The 23185-nt window shown below is 28.5% G+C and overlaps 1 protein-coding gene across 4 annotated transcripts in view; it reads right to left on the bottom strand.

Moving 5' to 3' along the window:
• LOC107453375 (uncharacterized) overlaps positions 1-20794 on the bottom strand; it is a 44538-nt gene extending 23744 nt beyond the window's left edge. Inside the window, exons 1-6 of one of the 4 annotated variants that reach the window (XM_043041136.2) lie at positions 20329-20778; positions 18072-18158; positions 12799-12911; positions 6931-7017; positions 4867-4929; positions 3566-3644 (exon numbers count right to left, since the gene is read on the bottom strand). In XM_043041136.2, the coding sequence (XP_042897070.1) occupies positions 3566-3644; positions 4867-4929; positions 6931-7017; positions 12799-12873 (304 nt within the window). In that variant the 5' untranslated portion in view covers positions 12874-12911; positions 18072-18158; positions 20329-20778. Of the gene's footprint in view, positions 1-3565; positions 3645-4866; positions 4930-6930; positions 7018-12798; positions 12912-18071; positions 18159-18645; positions 18698-20328 lie in introns of all 4 variants that reach the window. The other 3 variants (XM_043041137.2, XM_043041135.2, XM_071188362.1) reach the window with 3 other exon arrangements.
• Positions 20795-23185: the final 2391 nt, after the last annotated feature.

Raw genomic sequence — 23185 nt, 5'->3', positions numbered from 1 at the left:
TATTAAATGTAATAATGATTCACAATTTTTCAATTGTAAGAGTCATCTGAAATTTGAATAGAATAGGATGAATAGTTTTAAGGAAACAAAAATTTAAAACACAATCTTTTTGAATTATTATTGCTCAAAAACTAATGGACATATTTTGCTCAAATTTTAGGTTGTAATATTTTTAATTACTTTGTTCATGGTGCTGCTAAGATTTTTATGATTTTAATTTCATAAATTTTTTGATCACAATTAAATAAAAACTAAATAATTAAAAAAAATAATTACTGCAACACTTTTGAATGACCATTGTTGACTCTTTTACATTTCATCTTTGTATGACTGACTAGGATATGACTGTTTTGCAGTTGGACAAGTGCCCTGCACTATCTTCTTGCTCTACTCAAGTAGAAAAATATTGGAGAGTCTGTAGTTTAATTAAAATAATTAATAATTTAAATAAAATTTTATATTTGAGACGAAAATTCCTTTCATTTGCTTATACAGAATAAGATTTGGTGAAAAGTAAAAATAGCATTATGAGGCTTAAAGTTTTGACCACTTTCTTATCTAAGCTATTGAGAACACATTCTCTAGATTGCAGTTGCCCCATCCCATAACCTACAGGCCTGAAATACAAATCTGTTGAGGAAAAGGCCTCTTTAATCAGAGAGAGTGTACTATTACCATTCTTATAATTAAAATTATCATCTGCATTAAGAAATTGCATCTTGGTTTATGGAAATCTAATTATTAGGTCAAAAATGATTTATGACATAACATTTTCTTTTGCACGCTAAACATTTTAGCATTGTGAGAAAGTAAATTATTTATAGTATATTTCCTTAACTTTTAAATTTTTCCCATTTAAGCAGTTTACTTTTGTTACGTAATCAAGACCAACAGAACCAGTCTTGCATTTTATTTTATTTCAGCTCATCTCATTCAATTATTTTTTTTATGTGTCGAATTTTGTTCGTATACTTTTGGCATGTAACTCTGTTTCGCTAATCAAAAATTAACCCTACATCTTTTCAAATTAAAAGTAAGGCAATAATTGGTAGTATGTAAGGTCACACACCTGCCTGATCTAGCAAAATTATATTTTAACTACTACCCTTTCAAGACCCTGGACTAGTTGGTACCTTTTAAAAGTTAGAGCTCACCTCACCCATTTCTCTTTCTAAAATTCAATTTAATCTAAGTTAATTTACAGTTGATTTCTTAACCCTGCAGGCACAAATAAATGATTTGTTTTAATAAATTAAATAGTGCTATGCTTTCTTATTAAGGTTAGATTTTGGTTATTTATTTCGCATAATTGTCTTGCATTTGAGATTATATTCTTGGATAAAGTTAGTCATTATAAGTTAGTAATTCATATTGAAATTAAGATTTTGAATGCCTGGCATTAACTAGAGGATTTATATAAATTACTGATTTCTGGCATGTTTCTGCCGATAATGAAATCAGATGCTGAATGATTGTGAAATTTATAATTTTGAAATGTTATTTTTTGCCTGAAAGAATTATTGGCATTAATTTTGTAATTAAATATTAGAATTACTGAATTTTGTATTTTTTGTCTGATTGAATATTGGGCGTGAAGTCATGTATGTCACAATGTTTAAAAAAGTGACGTGGTGGCTCAAGGGATAGAGTGATCACCTTCAAATGAGGTGAACTGGGTTCGAATCTCAGCGATGGCTGGTTGATACGAATTCTGCACCCGGATCGTACCGACCACAAGGCTGATGTAAAATATCCTCAGTGGTAGAAGGATCATGGGTTAGAGTCCTCTTGCTGTATGGCTACCCGTGGGAGATTTCCGTGGTTTTCTTCTCATGTAAAGCAAATGTGGGCTAGTTCCGTTAAAAAGTCCTCCACAAAGGCAACATTTCTCCCAATACTTGATCCAAGAGTTCCTTTATCCTCCGGATTGGGCTCAAAATTACAAGACTATGGAGTTGAACACTAGCAGTTGCAAAACCAAAAAGTTATTTGCAAACCCAAAATTGGATCGATTGTTCAACAACGGTTATAAAATAAAATAAAAATGTTTTAATAAAAGAATTTGTTTTTAGTAAATGATGGGGATCAATGATGATGGACATAATAAGAAATATTCTAGAATATAATCAATATACTCATTCAATAAATTATTAGTATTTTGAGAATACATTTTCTAAGTTTAATTATTAGTTTTGATTATATATTCATTCATGGGTGTTGCAGAATATTGAATTTCTGGATTTACAATTATTTGGTTATTAGATTTTGTCAGTTTTATTTTCTTATTTTATTACAGCAAACTTTAATTTTACTTAGAAATTAATTTTTAATGTTGATTTTTTAATAAACCAAATTGCCTGATTTCTGTTCAAAATTTATTCAATGATCCTATTTAAATACTTAAATTTACAGTTATTTAAAAATCACTCTTATTATTTTATTTTATGCTTGCTTACTATGTTTTTCCATTTTAACCTAATCATATGTAAATTTGAAATAGCCATTTAACTTTTCTCTTTTTGTCTTAAATTTAATAGTCTTTCTTTTTGTTATCTGTTAATTGGGATAAACGTAATAAATATGAAGAATAGACAATCTTGTCTTTTTTAATTTATAATGTGAAGTTATTTTATTTCTACATGCAGTATTTTTTTGATATATGGATTTAAATGGTACGTAGCAATATTGTTTTTATACATTCTCTCATCATCTATTTAGTTAATCGTGAAATTTTACAAAATATTTTAATTTCAGAGGAGTCATTATTTTTATATATTTAAACCAGTTATCAATTGAGCACAAAAGTGCGATAGATCGACTGATTTATTTTTGTCACAAACTTTATATCCACTGTACCTACATCTTACGCAAGTTTACGTTTGATCACGAGTAATTAACCTATTCCATTATAGTTTAAATTTATTTATTTGTACAAATGACTCCCCTGAACACTTAATACAATCAACCTTTATTTTTAAACTACATTCTGTTTGCTTTTGCACCACAACCATCCCAAACTGTACAAATCTGAACATTTTATATTTCTTTAACAACTTTTACAAGCATAATATGCATCTTGAAGTTGATAGACAATCTAATTGTTCAACTTGTTAAATTTTGCAATGAGTATGCTCTAGTAGTAACCAATTTGTGAAAAGCATGGAGAACGCTTAGCAAACCCTCTAGGTGAACACTTAATAAACTCTTATGAGGAACACTTTGGGTTCTCATAAGAGTTTGTGAAGTGTGTTTGTTTTGAATGTCTGTTTGTAAAAGTTCCATTTTGCTAAATAATAAAATAAAATAAAAAAGAATGCGGGTTATTTTACAGTGTTTTCACACAAATTAAGAAGCTGAATGCTTATAATACAATTTTTGAAAACTCCACTTGAATAAACTACCTAACTATTCTAATTTATTTTATTATTACAATATGGAACAAAATTTAATGGCTAATATTGAAGAAAAATCAACTAACTAAATAAAAATAACATTTCAAATTATTTTTAATTAGAAAATCAAAAACATTTTGCTTTCTACATTATTTTTTTTTATAATAACTCACAGTTATCATAGGACATCACTTGTTCCCCTCTTTCAACATCAATTACAGCTAATCTTCGAGCAGTTGTTGAAGCCAGAATCTAAGCAAAGAAGATTTTTAAGGTAAAAAAATTTAAAAAAAATGTTTTTAAGAAAATTTTACAGATAAATGTTTATTTTATCAAAATTGTAATTTATTAGTATATTTATGTGATTTAGAGATGGTTCAAGAGAACTTTGACTGATAATTTGAATAAAATTTCTCACCATAACTACTTTTAAAAAGCATTCTAAAATACAACAATCTATAAAGTTTAATAGCTCCCTTTGGTAGCCGATTTGTCCACCCTTATCGCTTTGGGACTTAACATTGATTTTGCTGCTTTCATCTGCATTACTGTGACATTTTGGTCCTTTCTCTCAGACATGCCACTTTGCAATTCCTCTTTGAGTTACCTCATACAGTGAATTGAATAAAACATTCGTATTTAGAGTTTAAATAGTAAGATGTTAAAATCATCTACAGAATCACTTTTTCCACAAACAGTATCCCGACTCTTTAAAATTCATTCTTGCTCATGCTTAAAGACCTTTTTTAACTTGAAGAATTATAAAAACACCATTTAAAAAGCCCTCTAAACAAAGATGAGACAAAGAGACTCTCTGCAAATAAGCTAAAATGCTGTAAATGTTCATTTTAAAAAGTAATAAAAAAGAGTGTACAAAAGGAAGGTTATTACAAACTCGTTTTTCTTTCTTCTTTTCTTGGAATCTTATACAGTAAAAAAAAATTCTGTTACATTTATCAAAGTAGCAAAAATGATATCGAATTTCTTTGTTTTTTTCCCCATAAATTTTTCATTTTTTACTAAGCTGTCATACTGTTATAAGTTTACTTTCAATTTAATCCCTGCAAGGTTAGAAATTTTTTTCCCTTTATTTATTATAGAAACCAGGTTTTTTTTTATTTATTTAAAACAAAAGGCAATAATATTTTAAATAATAAATTTAAAGAAAAACAAATTGACCATTAAAAAAAATCTCATAAAAAGTTTTCAATCATTAGTTAATACTTTTAGTATACAATTAAAAAATTTCATAAATATCATACCTCAATCTCATTCCAAAAATATGCTAACATGATAAAAAGAATAACTGAAAATTTTCAATATACTTATTTGACTTCTTTAATTCTAAATGTTTATTCATTTTTATGTTTATTAGTAGTTAATGTTAATTAGTGTAAAATTTAAAAACTAAATTCTGTTAATCGATTTAAAAAAGATGTGATAGACAAAAGTTAACAATATTTCACTAAAATACCTTTGCGCCATCACTAGTGAAACGTACAGCATTTACATTTCGAGCCAGTCCTAGAGTAGATATCTGGAAAAAAATTATAAGGTCAAAATAATACTTAATATTAATGAATTTTTTGAATTGTGAACCAAACCTAAACAAAATTTGAGTAAGATACAAAGGTTTAGTTTTTTATTGCATAACACACCTGTTATTTTTCTTATTGTACAATGAAGAAACAAACTTTGGAAAGAAAATTATTGTAAAACTTAACTCCGCTTCAGATTTGAAGTAATTTCAAGACGTTCAATCTTTTTTTTTGTGCCATATACAAAAAGAAAAAAAGAACACTCCGACTCTAATGATCATATTTTAACATACTGAAACTCAGTATTAATGATCAGAAAGTCGAACCCTAATTAATAGTGTAGATGATATATTAAGTTACGAAATCAGATGTGAAAAACTTACTTTCTCCAATTTAAACATACCTTTTTTTTTTCCTTTTTAAAAGAGTAATTTGGATTCCTGATCCTAAAAATATTGAGGGTTATAGTATTCTAGGAAATCTGGTCCTAATAGTTAGGTCAGGAAAGCGATTGAAACTTTGGACACTTTTCAGTTATTACTTTTTTTTCTTCGTATTTTGCCATACTTTTTAAGTTAACTGAAAATTTTTTGTTTACTATTTTAAAATTATTTTATCCACAGCAGATTTCATGCAAAAGTAATTTTAAATAATTATTGATTAATATTTAGTGTTCTTTTTTTGTGCATTTCTCAATGCAATATGTAAATAGGAACATTGTCAACCATTCTGCTATGGCGGACAAAGTAAACTTTTTGATTAAGAACCTAAAAGTTCTTTCTGATAGACCAGACCTTACATTTTATGTCATGTAGAAAGTAACACCTTCAGTTGTGTTTTGCATTATGCTGCTTAGAATTATTATACTGCATTGCTCTACCACTGTTTTAAGCCAGATGCAGGGCTGTATCATATTTAAGATAAAAGTTGACATTTTTGCAAGTCTTTTCTTAAAACTAATTACTATTTTTGAATTTCTTCAGGAGTTTAATTAGATCTTTAGAACTGTCTGCCATTTCTTAATCCATTATCTTATTAATGTAGAACTTAGTCCAAACTGAATCAGCATTAGACTGCAGTTTAGTCAAGTAGATTCTGAGTTACCTTCACAATCCAGATAGACTAGTGCCATATTGTTTAGTCTCATACTGAACTCAGACTTCTCTGTTAAGCTGTTTTTCAAGGACCTCTACAGAGGTTCTACAACAAGATGTGCTATGCATTTCTGTTGATAAAATATATTTATCATAAGCCATTGTCTTTCAGATCTGGTTAACTTAGATGTTTTCAAGTTACAAACAACATGTGCAGTAACATTTAGTAATTCAATCTGTGCAGTAAGGGGCCTTTACACTCTTACTATGCTCAATTACTTATAAATTTCTCCTTCTCAGAAACTTTAAGTAATTTCATCAAACAGTTTTATAGCCAAGATGTCAAGTTTATAAAAATAAAGACAGAAATCTTATGCGTGAATTTCTGATGAATAAAATTTAATCATGTTTGCTGCTTTTAAATTTGCATAAGAAAATATACTTATGGAAATTTTTTGATTATGTTATCCTAACCTGTCAGCCTACAATAGCTTCTTTAGTGAATATTGTCAAGATTTAGATTTGGAAAATACCAAAAAATAAACAAGATTAAGAAGTCTCTAAAAATAAAGATTTTTTTAACTCTATAAATAACAGGTGTAATACTATATTAAAAATAACATTATAGCAAATAATCCTTGTTATATATAGAAATTGCATGAAATAAATTTTTTTTCTTAAGGTGATAAAAATTTAAGTACAAATTATTAAATTTCTTTACATTTATGCATCAGGAAAATGAGTGAAAATGGACATACACTTTATTGCTTTAGTTATTCTCTGACACCTGCAGCGCATTTGTTTGCATTTTGTTAGCAATTATCAAAACTATAAGTGTATAGCTTATTTCTGACTCTCATTACATATTACTAATAATGTTTTCATATTAGAACTTTACTAACTTACCTGGTAACACATAAGTAGCTCCATCCTTTGTGCTGAGTACAAATTAACTTTTCCATCATAAGCTCCAGAACAGAACAAATATCGATCCTAAAGTTTTAAAAAAATGGAATAAAAAGCACATTTCTTAATTCATTAATTCTCTCACAAATAATATACTTTTATTTGTAATGGGTAAAAACAGTTTCAGGAGTGATTGTGAGCCTAAGTCAAAATTTCGGAAAATTTCTTGAGTTAAAAAAAACAAAAAAACAGTTTAAATTGAAAAAAATTTAAACAAGGTTTTTTTCCTATATTTCTCAGTTTACTTAAAATATATTTAAAATTTTACACATACCTATACCATTTACACATAGCTAGGATGACCTGGAGAAGTAATTAAAATTTACAAATATGTCTTTCTTTCTTGAGTTTATGATTATAACAACTATTTACTGATAAAAAATGAATATTAATCCTGAATATAAGCTTATAAAGTATCTCTCTGGCTCTCCCTTACAAACAAATAAAATAAACTGTGTTTTTAAGTTCCACCTTTGAAAATTTGGTTTCCGGAAACTTCCAGATCACTGTTAGCGAAAATTCCGGAAATCCGGATTTTTTCCGGAGCACAATCACCCCTGCAGTTTTAAATTGTAGGTCAGAGAAAATTATTAGATGTTTTCTAACAAGGGGTCACTTAACATTTTATTTAATTTTTTGCTTTGTCATAAAATAGCAAATATATGGAAGAACAGCTTCATGATAAGTCAATCATTTCACCATTTCAACCTGGCAGCATTGTGAAAGGCACACAGACTTGATCACAGTTGTTTTAAAATAGTTAATTATTTTAAGGTTTTAAGAAGTTTAATTTAAATTCAAAAATGATTTTTAATAGAAAGAGGTAATTATATAATTATTAATTAGGAATATTTAGTAAATTAGAGCTGATGACCAGAAAAATTAACGGTAGTACTACTGAACACAAAAACGAATGGTAGCACTATGAAACATACTTGGTAGTAAAAATTTAGTTTCAAGTCATCTATAAAATATTTTATCCATGCATGCTTCGTTGCAATAAAAATGTAAATCAATACTTAGACTGAAAATGCACTAAAATGTTTCTAAATGTGTTTGCTGAATTATGTATAAAAATAAGGTTCCCATTGTTTTTAAAATAAAAACTACCTACAAAATTTTTATTTTATTTTCATTTTTTATCAAAATAACTGGCTTGGTTTTTTAGCACATGCTTTTATTTACTAGGAATTTAATCTTCAATGGTATCTAAATTAGTTATAGCATTAGAATAATTAATGTGTTATAAGAAAATATTTATGTTTTGTTTGCAACTGTTTCCATTTCACTCAGATAAAATGCTAAGCCCACAAAGATAAATAATAAAAATATATTACATTTATTCATTTGTTAAAAAAAACTTAGAGAGTAATACACAGATCATATTTTTCTGTATTTATCTTTGACTTTTATTCATTACGCTTTTAATAACTTGAAATAAATACTTGATAATTATTAATTACCCCACCCTAATATTTGATGCCACGATACCACACCAATACTAATTTACTTAATACATTAGGTTTTTTTTATTACAGATAAACTTATTTTCCTATATTTACTATAACTATATTTACTGGTTCTTAACAAATAATTTTTTTTTCTCTTTGCAAAATATCTGTATGCAACTTTATATATAACTGTAACTTATTATGCAACTTATATGCAATATCTGTATGCAACAATATTTGTTGGCAACTTTATTCACTTTTTTGAAAAAAAAAAAATCTTAAAAAGATTTTCAGATTATAGTACAGAATGAACTATTTTGATTGATTTTCTACGCCTTGATGGTCTGAACAGCTTAGTTTAAGATAGTAAGACCACACATAATTTTGAAACTACAAAATAAGAAAAATTAGTTAAGTAAATGATAAATAGTTAAGTATTAAACTATTTAATAATTTAACCATTAAGATATTTAGCTATTTATAAATTTTAACAATAATTGTAAAATAATATTAAAAGGGGTCTATAAATCCTGGATGCACAAACACCTAAAAGATTTAAGCAAGCAAGCAATAGAATAATAAAATCAGCTATTTTTTTTATTTTAACAAGTTAATACTATCAGGCTGTTGGCAACAAAAGATTGGTTTTGGCTTCTAGAAACTTTTAATTCTTGTACACCTCTGTTAATAACAAGTTATGCACAAACAGAAAATTATAAGTCTAATAAATGGAAATTAGGTGCCTGGGTGATTTCACAGTATTGTGCATGCTGCGGACATGACATTTACAAAGTTTGATTACTCATAATTAAATATAAAATTGAGCTAAGTAACTGGTTTTTGTATCATAAAATTCAGGAGACATGTCATCTTTTAACCCAATGCATATTTAAAAATAAAAATGAATTTAAACAGCTTTTAAATAAAAATTTGAAGCGTTGCGGACATAACGTAGAAAAATATGGTTTTTAGAATGTTTTTCAACATTCACAAAAATCTCTGAGTTTTATGAAATAAATTACAACTTTTTTTAGGTAAGATTTCAATGTATATTTATATAAAAGAAATCAAGAATTCTGAAGAAATAAAATTAATTTAATTAAAAATTACCAAATTAAAAACAATACGCATGTTGCAGACATGATGTTGCAGACACGACAGAAAGTTTCTCATTATAAATAATCTTCTTAGATATGGTCATATATCATTGGAATATTATATATTTCTTTTGGTAAATAAAATATTGAGTAAATCAGGATTGTTAAATCATTTTTCTTTTAATATTTAAAATTTTGAACTTAAAATTTTATTATAAAATTAATTATTCAAAATTACTTTTATTTTAAATTTTAGGCAAAAGATGTGTAAACAATCACATTACAATTTATTTATTATATTATTTATCTTTAAGGCAAGTTCTGAATTGTATGAAAAAACCGTGCAGAATGATCAGGTGAAGGATCGCATGGCAAAGGACATAAGTATGAGTCGATTGAAATTGTTTCAAATTGCGGTTTTTCCAAATACTTAAACTTGTTTATAGCTACGGGTTTGAAGTGGTGTTTAAGTGTAATATTTGTCTTGCTTGAAGAAATTATTTCGCCAGGCCACCAATAGTTATCGAACAATACGCTATCCACTGGTCTTCTTCGAAAACTGTAACTGGTGTTAAAGCTTGTTGCTGTGAAGCTACAGCAATATTTCAGCTAGGTGCATGATTTGGGGACTAGAGAAAGGAGAATTTAAAGAAAATTCAACTGAATTAAGTATTATAGGTGAGATGAAAAGCAGTAATCTCGTATTTGAGATCAATTTGCAGAGACTATAACGTTCTTTCAACATTGATGCCTCATGATCGACAGTCTTTGCTTACATGCATAATTTCTACATTCCCATCTGAAATTTTACAAGCCACTTCAAAAAACGATTTTGCATCAACGACAACTTCTCTACCTTGCAATACAGCTCTCCAAACTACATCTTTGATGGTGCCACATATTCCATCACCGACACCATTCCCATGTGCTGTTTTGAAAAATGACCAGTCAGCATCAATGTTGAAATTTTCTTTGTGACAAGTCAAATTTGCGAACATAAATCGATTTTTGAATTGACTGGTAGCTCTATCAGACCAGTAATGTACTTTTTTAGTTGTACTTTTTTTTTTGTTCCATTAGATGAGATAAAAATTTTTTATTAAAAACTTGCACGCTATCTTTATTGTGTGAATGGTCATCAGAGATAATGGCATAGGACTGATGGTTTAAAGAATTATTTCTACCATCCTTGAAATGTGCAACACAAGAGTACACTGTGACGTGGTCTGATGACCAGTGTGCACTCATGATTTCCCGATCGTCTTTTACTGTATAGTTCTCAGCAAAGTCAATATGCATTATGATTTCATTGTCAGAAAGATTTTCTTTTGAATGACGAAATTCAAAATGTTGTTTGTAAACATTATAGATGTGTCTTGCAAATGATTGTAGCTGATATCCTATTTCTTCTTTTGTGCTACCTAAATCAGTAACGATTTCTTTATTAACTGTGAAACCTTGTTCATTTTGTTGCCATTGATAAAACTTGACGATGCTGTTTAAATTTTTTTTCTGGTACTTTTTTATCTAAATATTTTTTGACACTGCAATCTTGACAGGACCTGTCTATGCAGTCGATATGTTCATCAACAAAATTACACACACTTTCTTTTGCAATTGTTTTCGAATTTTTCGGAAGATCAGGACAGAGAGCTCCGATTCCCGTAAGAATCATAGAAATGTTTTCGTGGTATATATGTTACGGGCAATGTAATTATTTAGGTCAGTATTCATAATGCTTAGTTATTATGAATAATGACCATTAAAATTAGGCAATTTGATAAACTTGAATTACTTTACGATAATTTCTCACATTGCCCGGTCATTATAAATACCGCTATTATTTCTTTGAGCATTTTGATTAATTGACAGTAATGGGACAACCACGTGAGAGTGGTGTGATTCTGGCGGGCCAATGTTCACCGGTAAATGTTGACAATCAAATGAGTCGCTTTGGTGAATGTCCGAAATATTTATTACATCCAATTTGATACTAATTTATTCGTGGATATAATTACATTTATTCGATATTTTAATACTTACTGACGATAGATTAGAACAAACATCAGTGTTTGGAGTATCGGGCAAATATATACCGGACAATGGCACTTGACTTTAAAAAAATATCAGCGTAGGGTATACCGGGCAGTGGCACTTGACTTTAAAAACATCAGTGTAGGGTATACCGGGCAAATGTATACCAGGCAGTGGCACTTGACCTTAAAAAAACATCAGTGTAGGGTATACCGGGCAGTGGCACTGAACCTTAAAAAAACATCAGTGTAGGGTATACCGGGCAAATGTATACCGGGCAGTGGCACTTGACCTTAAAAAAACACCAGTGAAGGATATATCGGGCAAATGTATTCCTAACATAATTTAGAACAAATAGAAATGCTGCCATAAATTCAAATGTTTAAATTTAAAAAATATACATTTTTTTAATAAATGTAGAATTTAGACATGTTTTAAACAAAGTAATTTGTCAGTGTAATTGGTCATTAAGAAAATAAATGGCAACAGAGCAAATTTTATAAGTTTTACAGTTTGTGACAAGAATTTCAAGCTTAAATGCTAAATAAAAGTAAGCAAAATTGTATTTTGCAACTTGTCATGTCTGCAACGTTGCGGACATGACATGACCAATTTGAAAAGTCTTCAGAAAATATTAAATAAAAAAAATTATAATTTTTTAAAGCTCATAATACTGCAACACTGCAAATAGTTGAAAGAAATCCAATTTTTAAGAAAATAAATCTTTTAACTACTTTGTTTTAATAAAACTTTTTAAAAAAATCATTAAAAAGCAAAATTGTTCTACTATAAGCACCCTATATTTAAATACCTAAATTAAAAATTATGTTTTTACAGTCATTAATTATGCAAATCCAATATATCTCTTAAAATATCATGTTTAATTACAAATATTAAATGTTGCAACTGAATTTTTTTTTCCCTCTCTGTCATGTCCACAACTTTTTGACCCAATTTTTTCACATTTTATGCAATTTAAAGAATTTGCATCATTATTTACAAAAAACTAATTTAATATTCATAAAATACATATAATGACCTTTAATTTGATATGCGGTTTATTAAATTTATTGGAGAAAAAAAAATTAAGCATGCCAGGCTACAAATAGTGCGGAATCACCCGCCTCCAAGTATTACTGAAGCTATTACTCGCTCAATTACAATTGTTTCAATAACAAATAGAATTTTTAAAAATAATACAGTTAAATGCATTAAGAAAAACATACTCTTGGACTAAATGCGACTCCTCGAACACTTCCTTGATGGAATTTCAAGTATTTTGGAGTGCCCTCTTTCTGCATTTTCTAAGATTTTCAACTAAAATACAAATGTAGGAGACCTAAAAAAAAAAAATCTTACAAAATAGGCATATGTTTTTTTTTTTTTCCCATTTAGAAAATATAAGAAAAGCAAAATAATTCAATGAAAGAAAACTACCACAGAAGAAAAAAGCAAATTAGATTCTTTTGAATTGCTAGATCCATGTCAGTGACTACAGAGTTGAACAATGAAAAAAAAAAACATTTACATATGTCAGGGTTCATTCTAAGTGGGGTAAATAGGGCAGGGTGCCCTGACATATGAAGGGGGAATGGCTATTCGCGCCAATTTTTTGGTAAAACAACGTGGTTTTCTGATAGTTTTTTCAGCAGAAGTAAAGCTCGTTTCGGCTGTAATTAATAGTTTTTTCCGACCAATTCCTTATGATTTTTTCAAATTCTGATACTTTAATACATTATTATAGACATGCGTATTTTGAACTTAAGCTATCACTTTTTTAATGTGTTCTATTAGTGACGATTCCATCGTACTTTCACTCTGCTTGATAATTTCTTTTGGAAGCTATTAATCATTTTTTCAACTTTTTTCACATAGTGTTTAATATTCGATAATCTTAAGACCATATTATTACATCTTTCGAATCAGGGTTATCTCTATTTGATACTTTCGATTTGTGACGATTCGATCGTAATTTCACTGCATTTGATTATTGTTTTTTCGGAAATTATTTATAATTTTTTCAACTCCAATATGTTTAATATGACGTTATCACGATGTTCGAATGTAAGTTATCATTATTTGATGCTCTTGATTCGCGACAATTCCATCATAATTTCACGTTGTTTGATGATAATATTTTCGAAAGATGTCAATTTTAAGGCTTTTTTACATGCAATTTCAAATTTGATATTTTTAATACGATGTTACTAAGTGCGAATTTCAAATTCACGTTATCACTGTTTGATACGCTCCTATCATGACGATTCTATTGCAATGCCATTATTGATAGGTTTTCCAAAGTTTTTTTTATCATTTTATCGACCCCTTTCAAATTCCAATATTTTTATTGCAATGCTACTACAACGTTCGATTCGTGACAATTCTTTAACACTAGATAATGTAATAGCACAAACTTCCCAGAAAACTTAATAGTTGTTTCACCTGTTGTTATTTATCATTTTATCCACCTTTTGAATGTGGTTTTTATTTTCCCCCGATATTTTTATAAGATTTAATACAACAGTTTAAATTTCAAATTAAAGTTATCTCTTCTAAGGTGTTCTTTAAAAAGTGATTCACAATAAAGTGATTCTATTGCAATGCCATTATTTATAGGTTTCCTGAAGTTTTTTATTATTTTATCAACCCCTTTCAAATTCCAATATTTTTATTGCGATGCTATTACAACGTTCGATTCGTGAGGATTCTTTAATTCTAGATAATGTAATAGCACAAACTTTCCGGAAAACTTAATAGTTGTTTCACCTGTTATTTATCATTTTATCCACCTTTTGCATGTGGTTTTTATATTTTCCCGATATTTTTATAAGATTTAATACAACAGTTTAAATTTCAAATTTGAGTTATCTCTTCTAAGGTGTTCTTTAAAAAGTGATTCACTTTTTAAGGATTACGAGGATTCCATCATAATTGGCATCATTTCCAACAATTTCCACTCGTTTTTTCTTATTCTGATAATTTTAATATGATGTTATAAGGGCAAGCGAGTTTTTCAATTTGAGGTGTCACTTTTTAACATTCTCAACTTGAATCAATTCTACCGTAAATCCACATTGTCTATGAATCCTTTTTCGGCATCTGTTTGTCATTTCTTGACTATTTCCATGTTGTTTTTTTCCGATTTAATTAATACGATGACACGGCTAACAAATATCATATTTTAGCAGTCACTTTTTCATAAACTTGATTCGCGCCGATTTCATCATAAATCCACATTAATTTTAGATCGCTTTTTCAGTAGTTATTACAACTACTTACCGTTCTTTATTCATTTTGACAACTTTTTTAAAATCCCGATATGTTTAATAAGTTATTATTACGACACACATTTTCAAAATTCGAGATTTAAGCTCATTTTAAAATAAATTTATAGAATGTGAAAATTTAACTGAGGAATTACTTTTAATATAAATTTTATCTTCAAAAAAGATAAGATTTATTTCAATAAAAAATTAAACTTGGTATATTTTGGCAGTCTTAAAAGTTATGCAAATATTTGTGAGCAGTGCCCTTTTCAGCTTCTAGCGCCTTGCACTTTTTAAGCTCTAGAATTAACACTGTATGCAAGTATGTATAAATAAATAAATAAATAAATAAATAAATAAATATATATATATATAGCACACTAAAGACAGAAAGGAAAGGAGAAAAATGAAAATAAAATTATTTACTGTTGTACATAAGCTGCAAATATATAGAACTCACAAAATAAGTTAAAAATATAGAGAAAACATGGTAAAATAAAGATTAATGAAAAAACAAGAAAAAATTATTAAAATTAATTATTATTAAAAGTATAAAAAAATTTTTCTTTATATTTTTTAATTAATATATTCTATTTTTGTTTAAATTCTCTTTTTAAGGGGGGGGGGCTTCTCACACTATTATATTGATATACAGTAGGGAACCGATTATCCGGAACGATCGGGACCATCGCTATTCCGGATAACTGATTTTTCCGGTTTTCTGAATCGCTACATAAAGCCGTTTTTTTATTGTTAAACCCAACTAAAAAAAAATAAATATTGGAAATAATCTTGAAAAGAAGAAAAAACGATGAAGTAATACACTAATAATTATTTCCAAAATTATGGTAAGGTAAACATCTTTAAAAAAAGAAAGAAAAATCCTATGAGGAAAAAAAAATTTTTTTTTTAAATAATGGTGGGAAAATGTATCGAATTTTGTTCCGGTTTTTCAGTTTTCCGGTTTTCTGATTTCCAGATAATGGGTACTGTACAGTATTTTGCTTTGGCTATATTAATACAATATCAGAAAGAACTTCATTTTGCTGATATAATCGTGTGAGCTGATGATGAGAGAGTACATCTTTTCCTCTTTTTGTTTTCCGGCTTTTTAATATTTTTAAATATATCTATACAAATCAGCCAGAAAAACTAACAGAGCAACAGGTGTGTCAGGTTTTGTACAAATCAAATTTTCACACAAAAAAGTTGAACAAAATAAATACGAAAATACATATCAGGAATAAAATTAGTGGGTTTATAAATTTTCTATATCAGGTATGAAAAAGTAAAAGCTACTTCGAAATAATTTCTACTTATTTTCATTTTGAATATCAAGAGGGAGTAGATTTTAACATTATAACTTAATATTTATTTGATTAAAACAACATTACGATTATTTATTCAAAACTGTTTTCTGATTTTTCTCAATTCATGTAAGTAACAATTGATTAAATAACAATTTTTATCATTTGTCTAAACTAATCCTGAATTACAAAAATACACTGATCAAAACAAAGAGAACATTTTTTTGCAATAAAAAAAACTAATAAAGCAAATAAAACCGAATCTAACCAAAATATCATCCCATATGTACTGTATATATACTATACTAATATACACAACCTGTACCCTTAATAAGGAAACTGATCACTTGTCCAGCACAGTAGCTGATTGACAGCCTGTCAGCCAGAGAAAAGCATACTTAAAGGGTGCATGATCGCCTCTCTCTTCATTTTATGCTATTTACCAGGGTCTTAATCAATATCAGTTGCAACTGCACCCACTATTGCAGCAAGGCCCCCTTGAGTTCATCCATGGTCCTTGGAGCTAAACTTTGATCAGCCACTGAGTGTCTAAGGATGTCCCATACATGTTCGATGGGAATTACTCCTATCACTGAATATCCTCTGAGAGGAGTTATTTGTCCACCAATTGAATTCGGTCCATATGCTCCATGGTGAGTCTCACGTAGGAAGCCATCCTAGTACTTGCATTGAAAGCATGAAGGTCGGCATGCCAGTCTGCCACCATGACTGTCCAGACCATTAGACTACTTCAACCATAGTGGTTCTTTTTGAGAATGTTAGAGGGCTGATATCAACTTTAAGTCATTCGAGTTGCTGACCAGACTGAATCACGACTCATCACTGAAGAGATCCTGCCCCAAATTCTTTGCATAGGGCAAGTGTTCTCTGCACCATGCTAGATGTTCCTTTCTGTGGTTCACAGTCAAAGGGATGCAGGCATTTAATCCTGCACATTTAATCTCGGGGGTGACCGTTATCCGTGAAATGGGTGTTTCTGTTGCATTATACAGGTTGCGAGACAGTTGTGTTTCTGTCATGAATCTATTCCTTTTGATTAGAAGTCTCAAACAACAAGCTTGAACTGGTGTTGTTGCCCTTTTGTGGTTTTGACCAAGTCGGCAACCACAGTTCATGTCTCTGTGAACTGTTTTCACAGGCTAGACACCATATTTCATAAAACCAGTATTGAGTTTTCATGTGACATATCAAATCTGATCCGAAATCTGACAAAACTGTTTTCTTGTCTGTTTGTAAAAAATTTTTTTTTCTCATTGGGGACATTTTATTAGATATTAAATCAAGCTCAATACTTGCATTATATTTTACTTTAGTTATGATTTATATTATATACATGTATCATACCTACATAAAATATATATTATATATGAAGTATTATAGCCAAAATTATTGAAACTATTAATTGATATTTCTAAAAACACGGAACTCCTATAATACTTAAAGATCAATATTATTTGCTATATTATAGTTATTCAGTTTATATTACTGGTAATAACTATAAGTTGCTAATTACTATCAATCTAAATATTGATTTTAATTCTTTTATGCCACAATTTATACTTCATTTTATACTTTTACAACACAATTTATACTTAGCGATCTGGATATAATTTTTAACTATAAGTCCTGATATATTAAGGTTGTAAAGAATAAGCGGAAATGCATTTTAGAACTGAAAATAATAGAAGAGTGTGTCGATTGTATATTTCAAAAAAGGAATTTGTTATATTTGAGGAGCTGATTGGGTTAATATAGTATGAAAGTAATAGAATAGGGTAAATATAGTATAATTAGGCATTTAGTATGAAATGCTTTCACTTTAATTCTAATATAACTAATCCATATTAGTTCTGAGTAAGCTTGAATAATTCTTATTTTAAGCTAGATAAATCAAAGCAATATTACCCTCTACACAGGTACAGTCAGTAGAGAAATCACTTTCTTATTTTTACTCTGATATCAGGGGTCTGTCTAGGTTTTTCTTAAAAGTACCTATTTTGTGAAAATTTTGACATAATTTGTGAAAAATTAAAAATTATATTAAAAAGTCAACACTAAAACATGGTAAATATATAGATTTATCGTTTCTTAAGGGAGACAAAAATAAAATTTTAAGAAAAAGTATTTTGTGAAAATACCGTTTTTCCTAAAATTGAATTTGTGAAGGTACCGCTAAACGGTATTAAATTCGGCCTGGATAGACCCCTGGATAAGCACCTATAAAAATATCACTTCATCCACTTGTATCTACTATCACTTTCAATTGAAGATACTACACACATATAACAGCTTTAAAACATTAAAAGATAATTTTTTAATAATTTAAAAAAAATTGGAATGTTTATAAGGGACCGTTCAAAAAGTACGTACACAAAAATGGAGAAATTTTAAACCCCTCCTCCCCCNTAACAGCTTTAAAACATTAAAAGATAATTTTTTAATAATTTAAAAAAAATTGGAATGTTTATAAGAGATATACTTAATTTTTTTCTCTTTTCCTAGATGGTTGTACATCTTATAGAACCACTTCTCTACAAAGGCATAAAAATTTCCATGAACATATAAAAGCTGTAGAAGCAAAAAATTGCTGAAAAGACATGAAAGCAGCTACGACAAGTGTTGAGAAAAAAAAAATTAGTTCTTTAAAATAAGTTGTTTCAAGTCAGCTCTATTTTTAGCTATTAATGAATAACCAAACCACCTCATTGATAATTTACAGCAATTTTTAAAAGTTGAAGGCTGTGAAAACTATGCTGGAAGCCCTAGTGTAAACTATGAACATGGAAATATTGTTAATGAACTTCACTATTCTATAACAGAAGTAATTGAAAAGCGTATGCTGGCAGATGCAGAGGATGGGAAAGTGTGTGAATAATGCTATAAATTTACTTAGAGACTCTGAATAATTCAGCATCTGTTGAAAAGTCTTTTAGCACTCAAAACCGAATTAAGACAAAATATCATAACAGATTGACTGAGAAGCATTTGAGCAACTTAATGAGAATAGCTGATGAAAAAGTAGAGATAGAACATTTTCCATATGATGATGCAGAAAAAATATTCAATTCTTTTAAAAATATTATAATTAAAGAAATAATTTTTTTTTCGAGTCTGTTGTTTCTTTTTTTAATTTTTAGAAATCTCACTAAACTTTTTGAAATCTTACCCTGTTTTTGAGAAAGGGTGAGAAATTTTCTTCCATTTTTTTTCTGTAATGAAAACACTGTTAATGCAAGGAAAGCTTATCACCTCCATCCTAGATTCAAGAATTTTTTCCTTAGAAGGCCAACCTAAGGCGTTAAAAGCATACAAAGATTTTAACACATCTGTTGACATAGATTGCAAACTTTTTGTGATGCACATCTTTGCATATTTATTTAATCTACCTTTTAAAATCTAAAACTATTGTTGGCCCTTTTTAATATTAGTCAACTGAATACTCAGAACTCTAGGAAAAATATGGTGGCTTGATTTGAAACGTAAAATTTTATCAGCCAAAACTGGAGCATGGGAAAATTTACAGTTTCAACTCCAGGGAAATCACAGCCTGGGAAGGTTCTGAGTCCATGGTTAAAATACATATATATTGCTCATTTATGCTTTTTATTCAACATAGCCTTCTTTTATTCAACATTTCTTGAACATAGCCTTTTAACCACTAAATAATACAATTTGGCCAGTAACATAACAATGTTTCTATATTTATTTAGCAAAAGAACTTAATAATGATCTTCCTTTTACAGAACTAGTGACTGGTGATTGGCAAACTATGTCAAACAAAGGTGATATTTTATTATCAATACTTGTGTATGCCTTCAACCCTTGCAAGGGGTCAAAGGGTTTTTAAAACTGGCTTCAATTAAAAAAAAAAATGCTGGAATTGCGTGGGGGGTGGCTGCAAGTTAAGCCTTTCGAGTTGGTCCCCTTCTGCAATTTTCTTCTTCTTCTTTTTACCTTTTCAAGGGCCACTGCCTAGAAGTCGCCAAAACTTGGCCATTATGTATTTTGGCATTGTCATACATGATCACATCACAAGATAATAATTATTAAATCTTAAAGAGACAAAATGTAGGGCCTTTATGTTCTCAGTTAAAATTAAAACATTCACGAGTTTCATAGCATTTATTTCAAAGATTTTTAGAAAACAAAAAACAAAACTTACTGTGTTTTCTGAAGCAATCGTTCAAAATGATGACATACGAAAAACGAAACTATCATTTCATCGAAAAGCTTGGATGGTCTTAGTTTAAATCAAAAAATAGAAACTAACTTTTTTTTTTCCTTCTAGAAACCGCAATCATTTCATTAAGAATATCGATAAATTTGACAAAAACTGTCAAAAATTATGATTATCAATTTGCAACAGATGCTCCTCAACTTAATATGAAATTTGACACTAATAGATTTGAACATTAAAAGGTATTGCATTACAATAAAACACTAATATGCATTTGATATAGTTAAAAGAGAGAAACCCCATATTGCTGCTGGCTTTTTAAATGAGTTTAAAAAAATATGAGTGCCTTTCCTTGTTTTATTTATTTACAATTTTCATGTCATTGTTTCTCTAAACACGTACGATCACATCGCTGTCCGCTTCTATAGATGGCGCAAGAAGTTGTAAACATAAATACTGTTTTCTTCTTCTTCAGACAAAGTTTCCGGAAGTTGTTTTTAATAAATTTTGAGGCTTTACTGATAACACCAAACTTTTTTCACTATTCAAACGTTCAAATAACGCCCTCTATGACAATACTTGTTTCCATGTTAAAAAACCTTTCCCCCTTTCTGTTGTGAGGAAATGATTAGTATGTAGCAGAGTTGGCCAAAAATGTAATCGATTACATTTTTTGATTACAGTAATCAATTACTTGTAATCATTATTAAAATTTTCAAAAATTTTGATTACAGCTGTAATCATGATTACATAGTCGATTACAGTAATCAATTAACTGTAATCATGATTCCAAGTAATTGTGATTACAAGTAATCACAACAAAAACGATTACTGGTAATTATGATTACAAGTAATCAAAATATATGATTACATGTAATCTAAATACACGATTACGTATTCTTATATACGTATTCTTATATTACGTATTCTTATATATTCTTATATTATACACGATTACGTATTCTTAAAAATGATTCTATTTTACTGTAGATAGTGTATTTATAATGATACATTTTGCACGTATTTGCATGTACTGCATTTTGTACATATTTGTATACGAATAAATGAATGTAAATGAAATGTATGTACATATGAATATATCTAGTGCATATGTACAGACAGTTTAGTTTCACACACATGTACATACACTTATAGTGTATGTATAAAATATATGTACGTATGTATATAGCTAATAATTACGTATGTTTGTGCAAACAATGTAGACATGTACATTTATACACAATGAATATATGCATTTTATGCAAATATTTTTTTATGTAAAATGTATATCTATATTCATGTACGAATGTATATACAAGTGCTTGTTGTTTGTACAAACATACATAAATTGTCTGTACAATGTATCTCCCATGCATGCATGTACAATTTATTTATAAACAGTGTAATACATGTATACATGTACAATACAGGTATATATGTAGTATGTATGTATACATGTGCATGATATGCATGTCCAATGTATGGATGTACATATACGCAATATGTTCATGTTCAATGTATGTATCCAAATATGCACAGTACATTTGTGTACAATTGTACGTATAATGGGCGTATTTATATTTTACATATATTCATACATGCATTCGACATGCATAATGTATGTACACGAACACATTTGAGATGCATATATTGTATAGATGTATATACATATAGTGTACAGATGTATATTCAAATAATGCACATGTGATGAAATGAACATATAATGCTCATATAATGTACATATGTGTGTACATATACAGTACATATGTGCATAAATATATTGGACATAATTTTTTTGTACAAATTTTACATGTGTGCATGCATGCTATTCCAATCTGTGCGTATGGTGCAATGTATATATGTCCAATGAATGTATCCACACATGTACAATACACGTATGTTCCATGTATGCATATCCATATGTACTATATATGCACGTACAATACATGAATGTATGTACATACATTGTACATGCGTACATACATTACACGTATACATATGTACATTACATTTATGTCTAAATATGTGTACAATGCAATAAATAAAATGCATGTAATTTAACTAATAATGACACAAGCAAGTTAAATGACAAAAATCAAACGATATTTAAATTAAGTTTTCAGCTTTAATTGTTCTACATCATTTTAAAATTCTTTGAATAAAAAATTATTTTCAGATATTTTCATGAAATGTTTGGCAATACAGATTTATTTTTTTATTACATAATGCATGGTTCATAGAAATTTTTTCAAGGGCAAGAAAAACGGTAAATTTTATGCGTGGAATTAATATTTAGAAATTTAAAATAAGATTATCGTTTGGGTTCTAAAAAATATGAGGTCAAGTTTTATATGCCTTAGAATAAATTTTAAAACAAACTTTAATAACTTTACTTATATAAATTTGTAAGCATATACGTATTGAATTAAGTATATTACAATATAATTATGCATATTGTACGTACAAACAACATTTTTGCATACATTGTATATATAGGAATCACAAATTGTACGTTCATGCGTGCGTACATTCACATAAAAATATGTAAACTCATACATACTTACATGATGAATTTGCATATAGTATACAATCGTAATAAATTGTAATCGTGCAGTTTGATTACAAGTAATCACAATTGCATGTAATCAGGATTACATGTAATTATATATTTTGATTACTTGTAATCATAATTACCCGTAATCGTTTTTGTTGTGATTACATGTAATCGAAATTACTTGGAATCATGATTACAGTTGTAATCCAAATTTTGATTACAGCTGTAATCAAGATTACAAGTAATTGATTACTGTAATCAATATTGTAATCAATATTGTAATCAATA

This window comes from Parasteatoda tepidariorum, chromosome X2 (assembly GCF_043381705.1).
Source record: "Parasteatoda tepidariorum isolate YZ-2023 chromosome X2, CAS_Ptep_4.0, whole genome shotgun sequence".
NCBI classification, from domain to species: domain Eukaryota; kingdom Metazoa; phylum Arthropoda; class Arachnida; order Araneae; family Theridiidae; genus Parasteatoda; species Parasteatoda tepidariorum.
The sequence above is the reverse complement of the archived record's forward strand: the minus strand, read 5'-3'. Positions and strand labels throughout refer to the sequence as shown.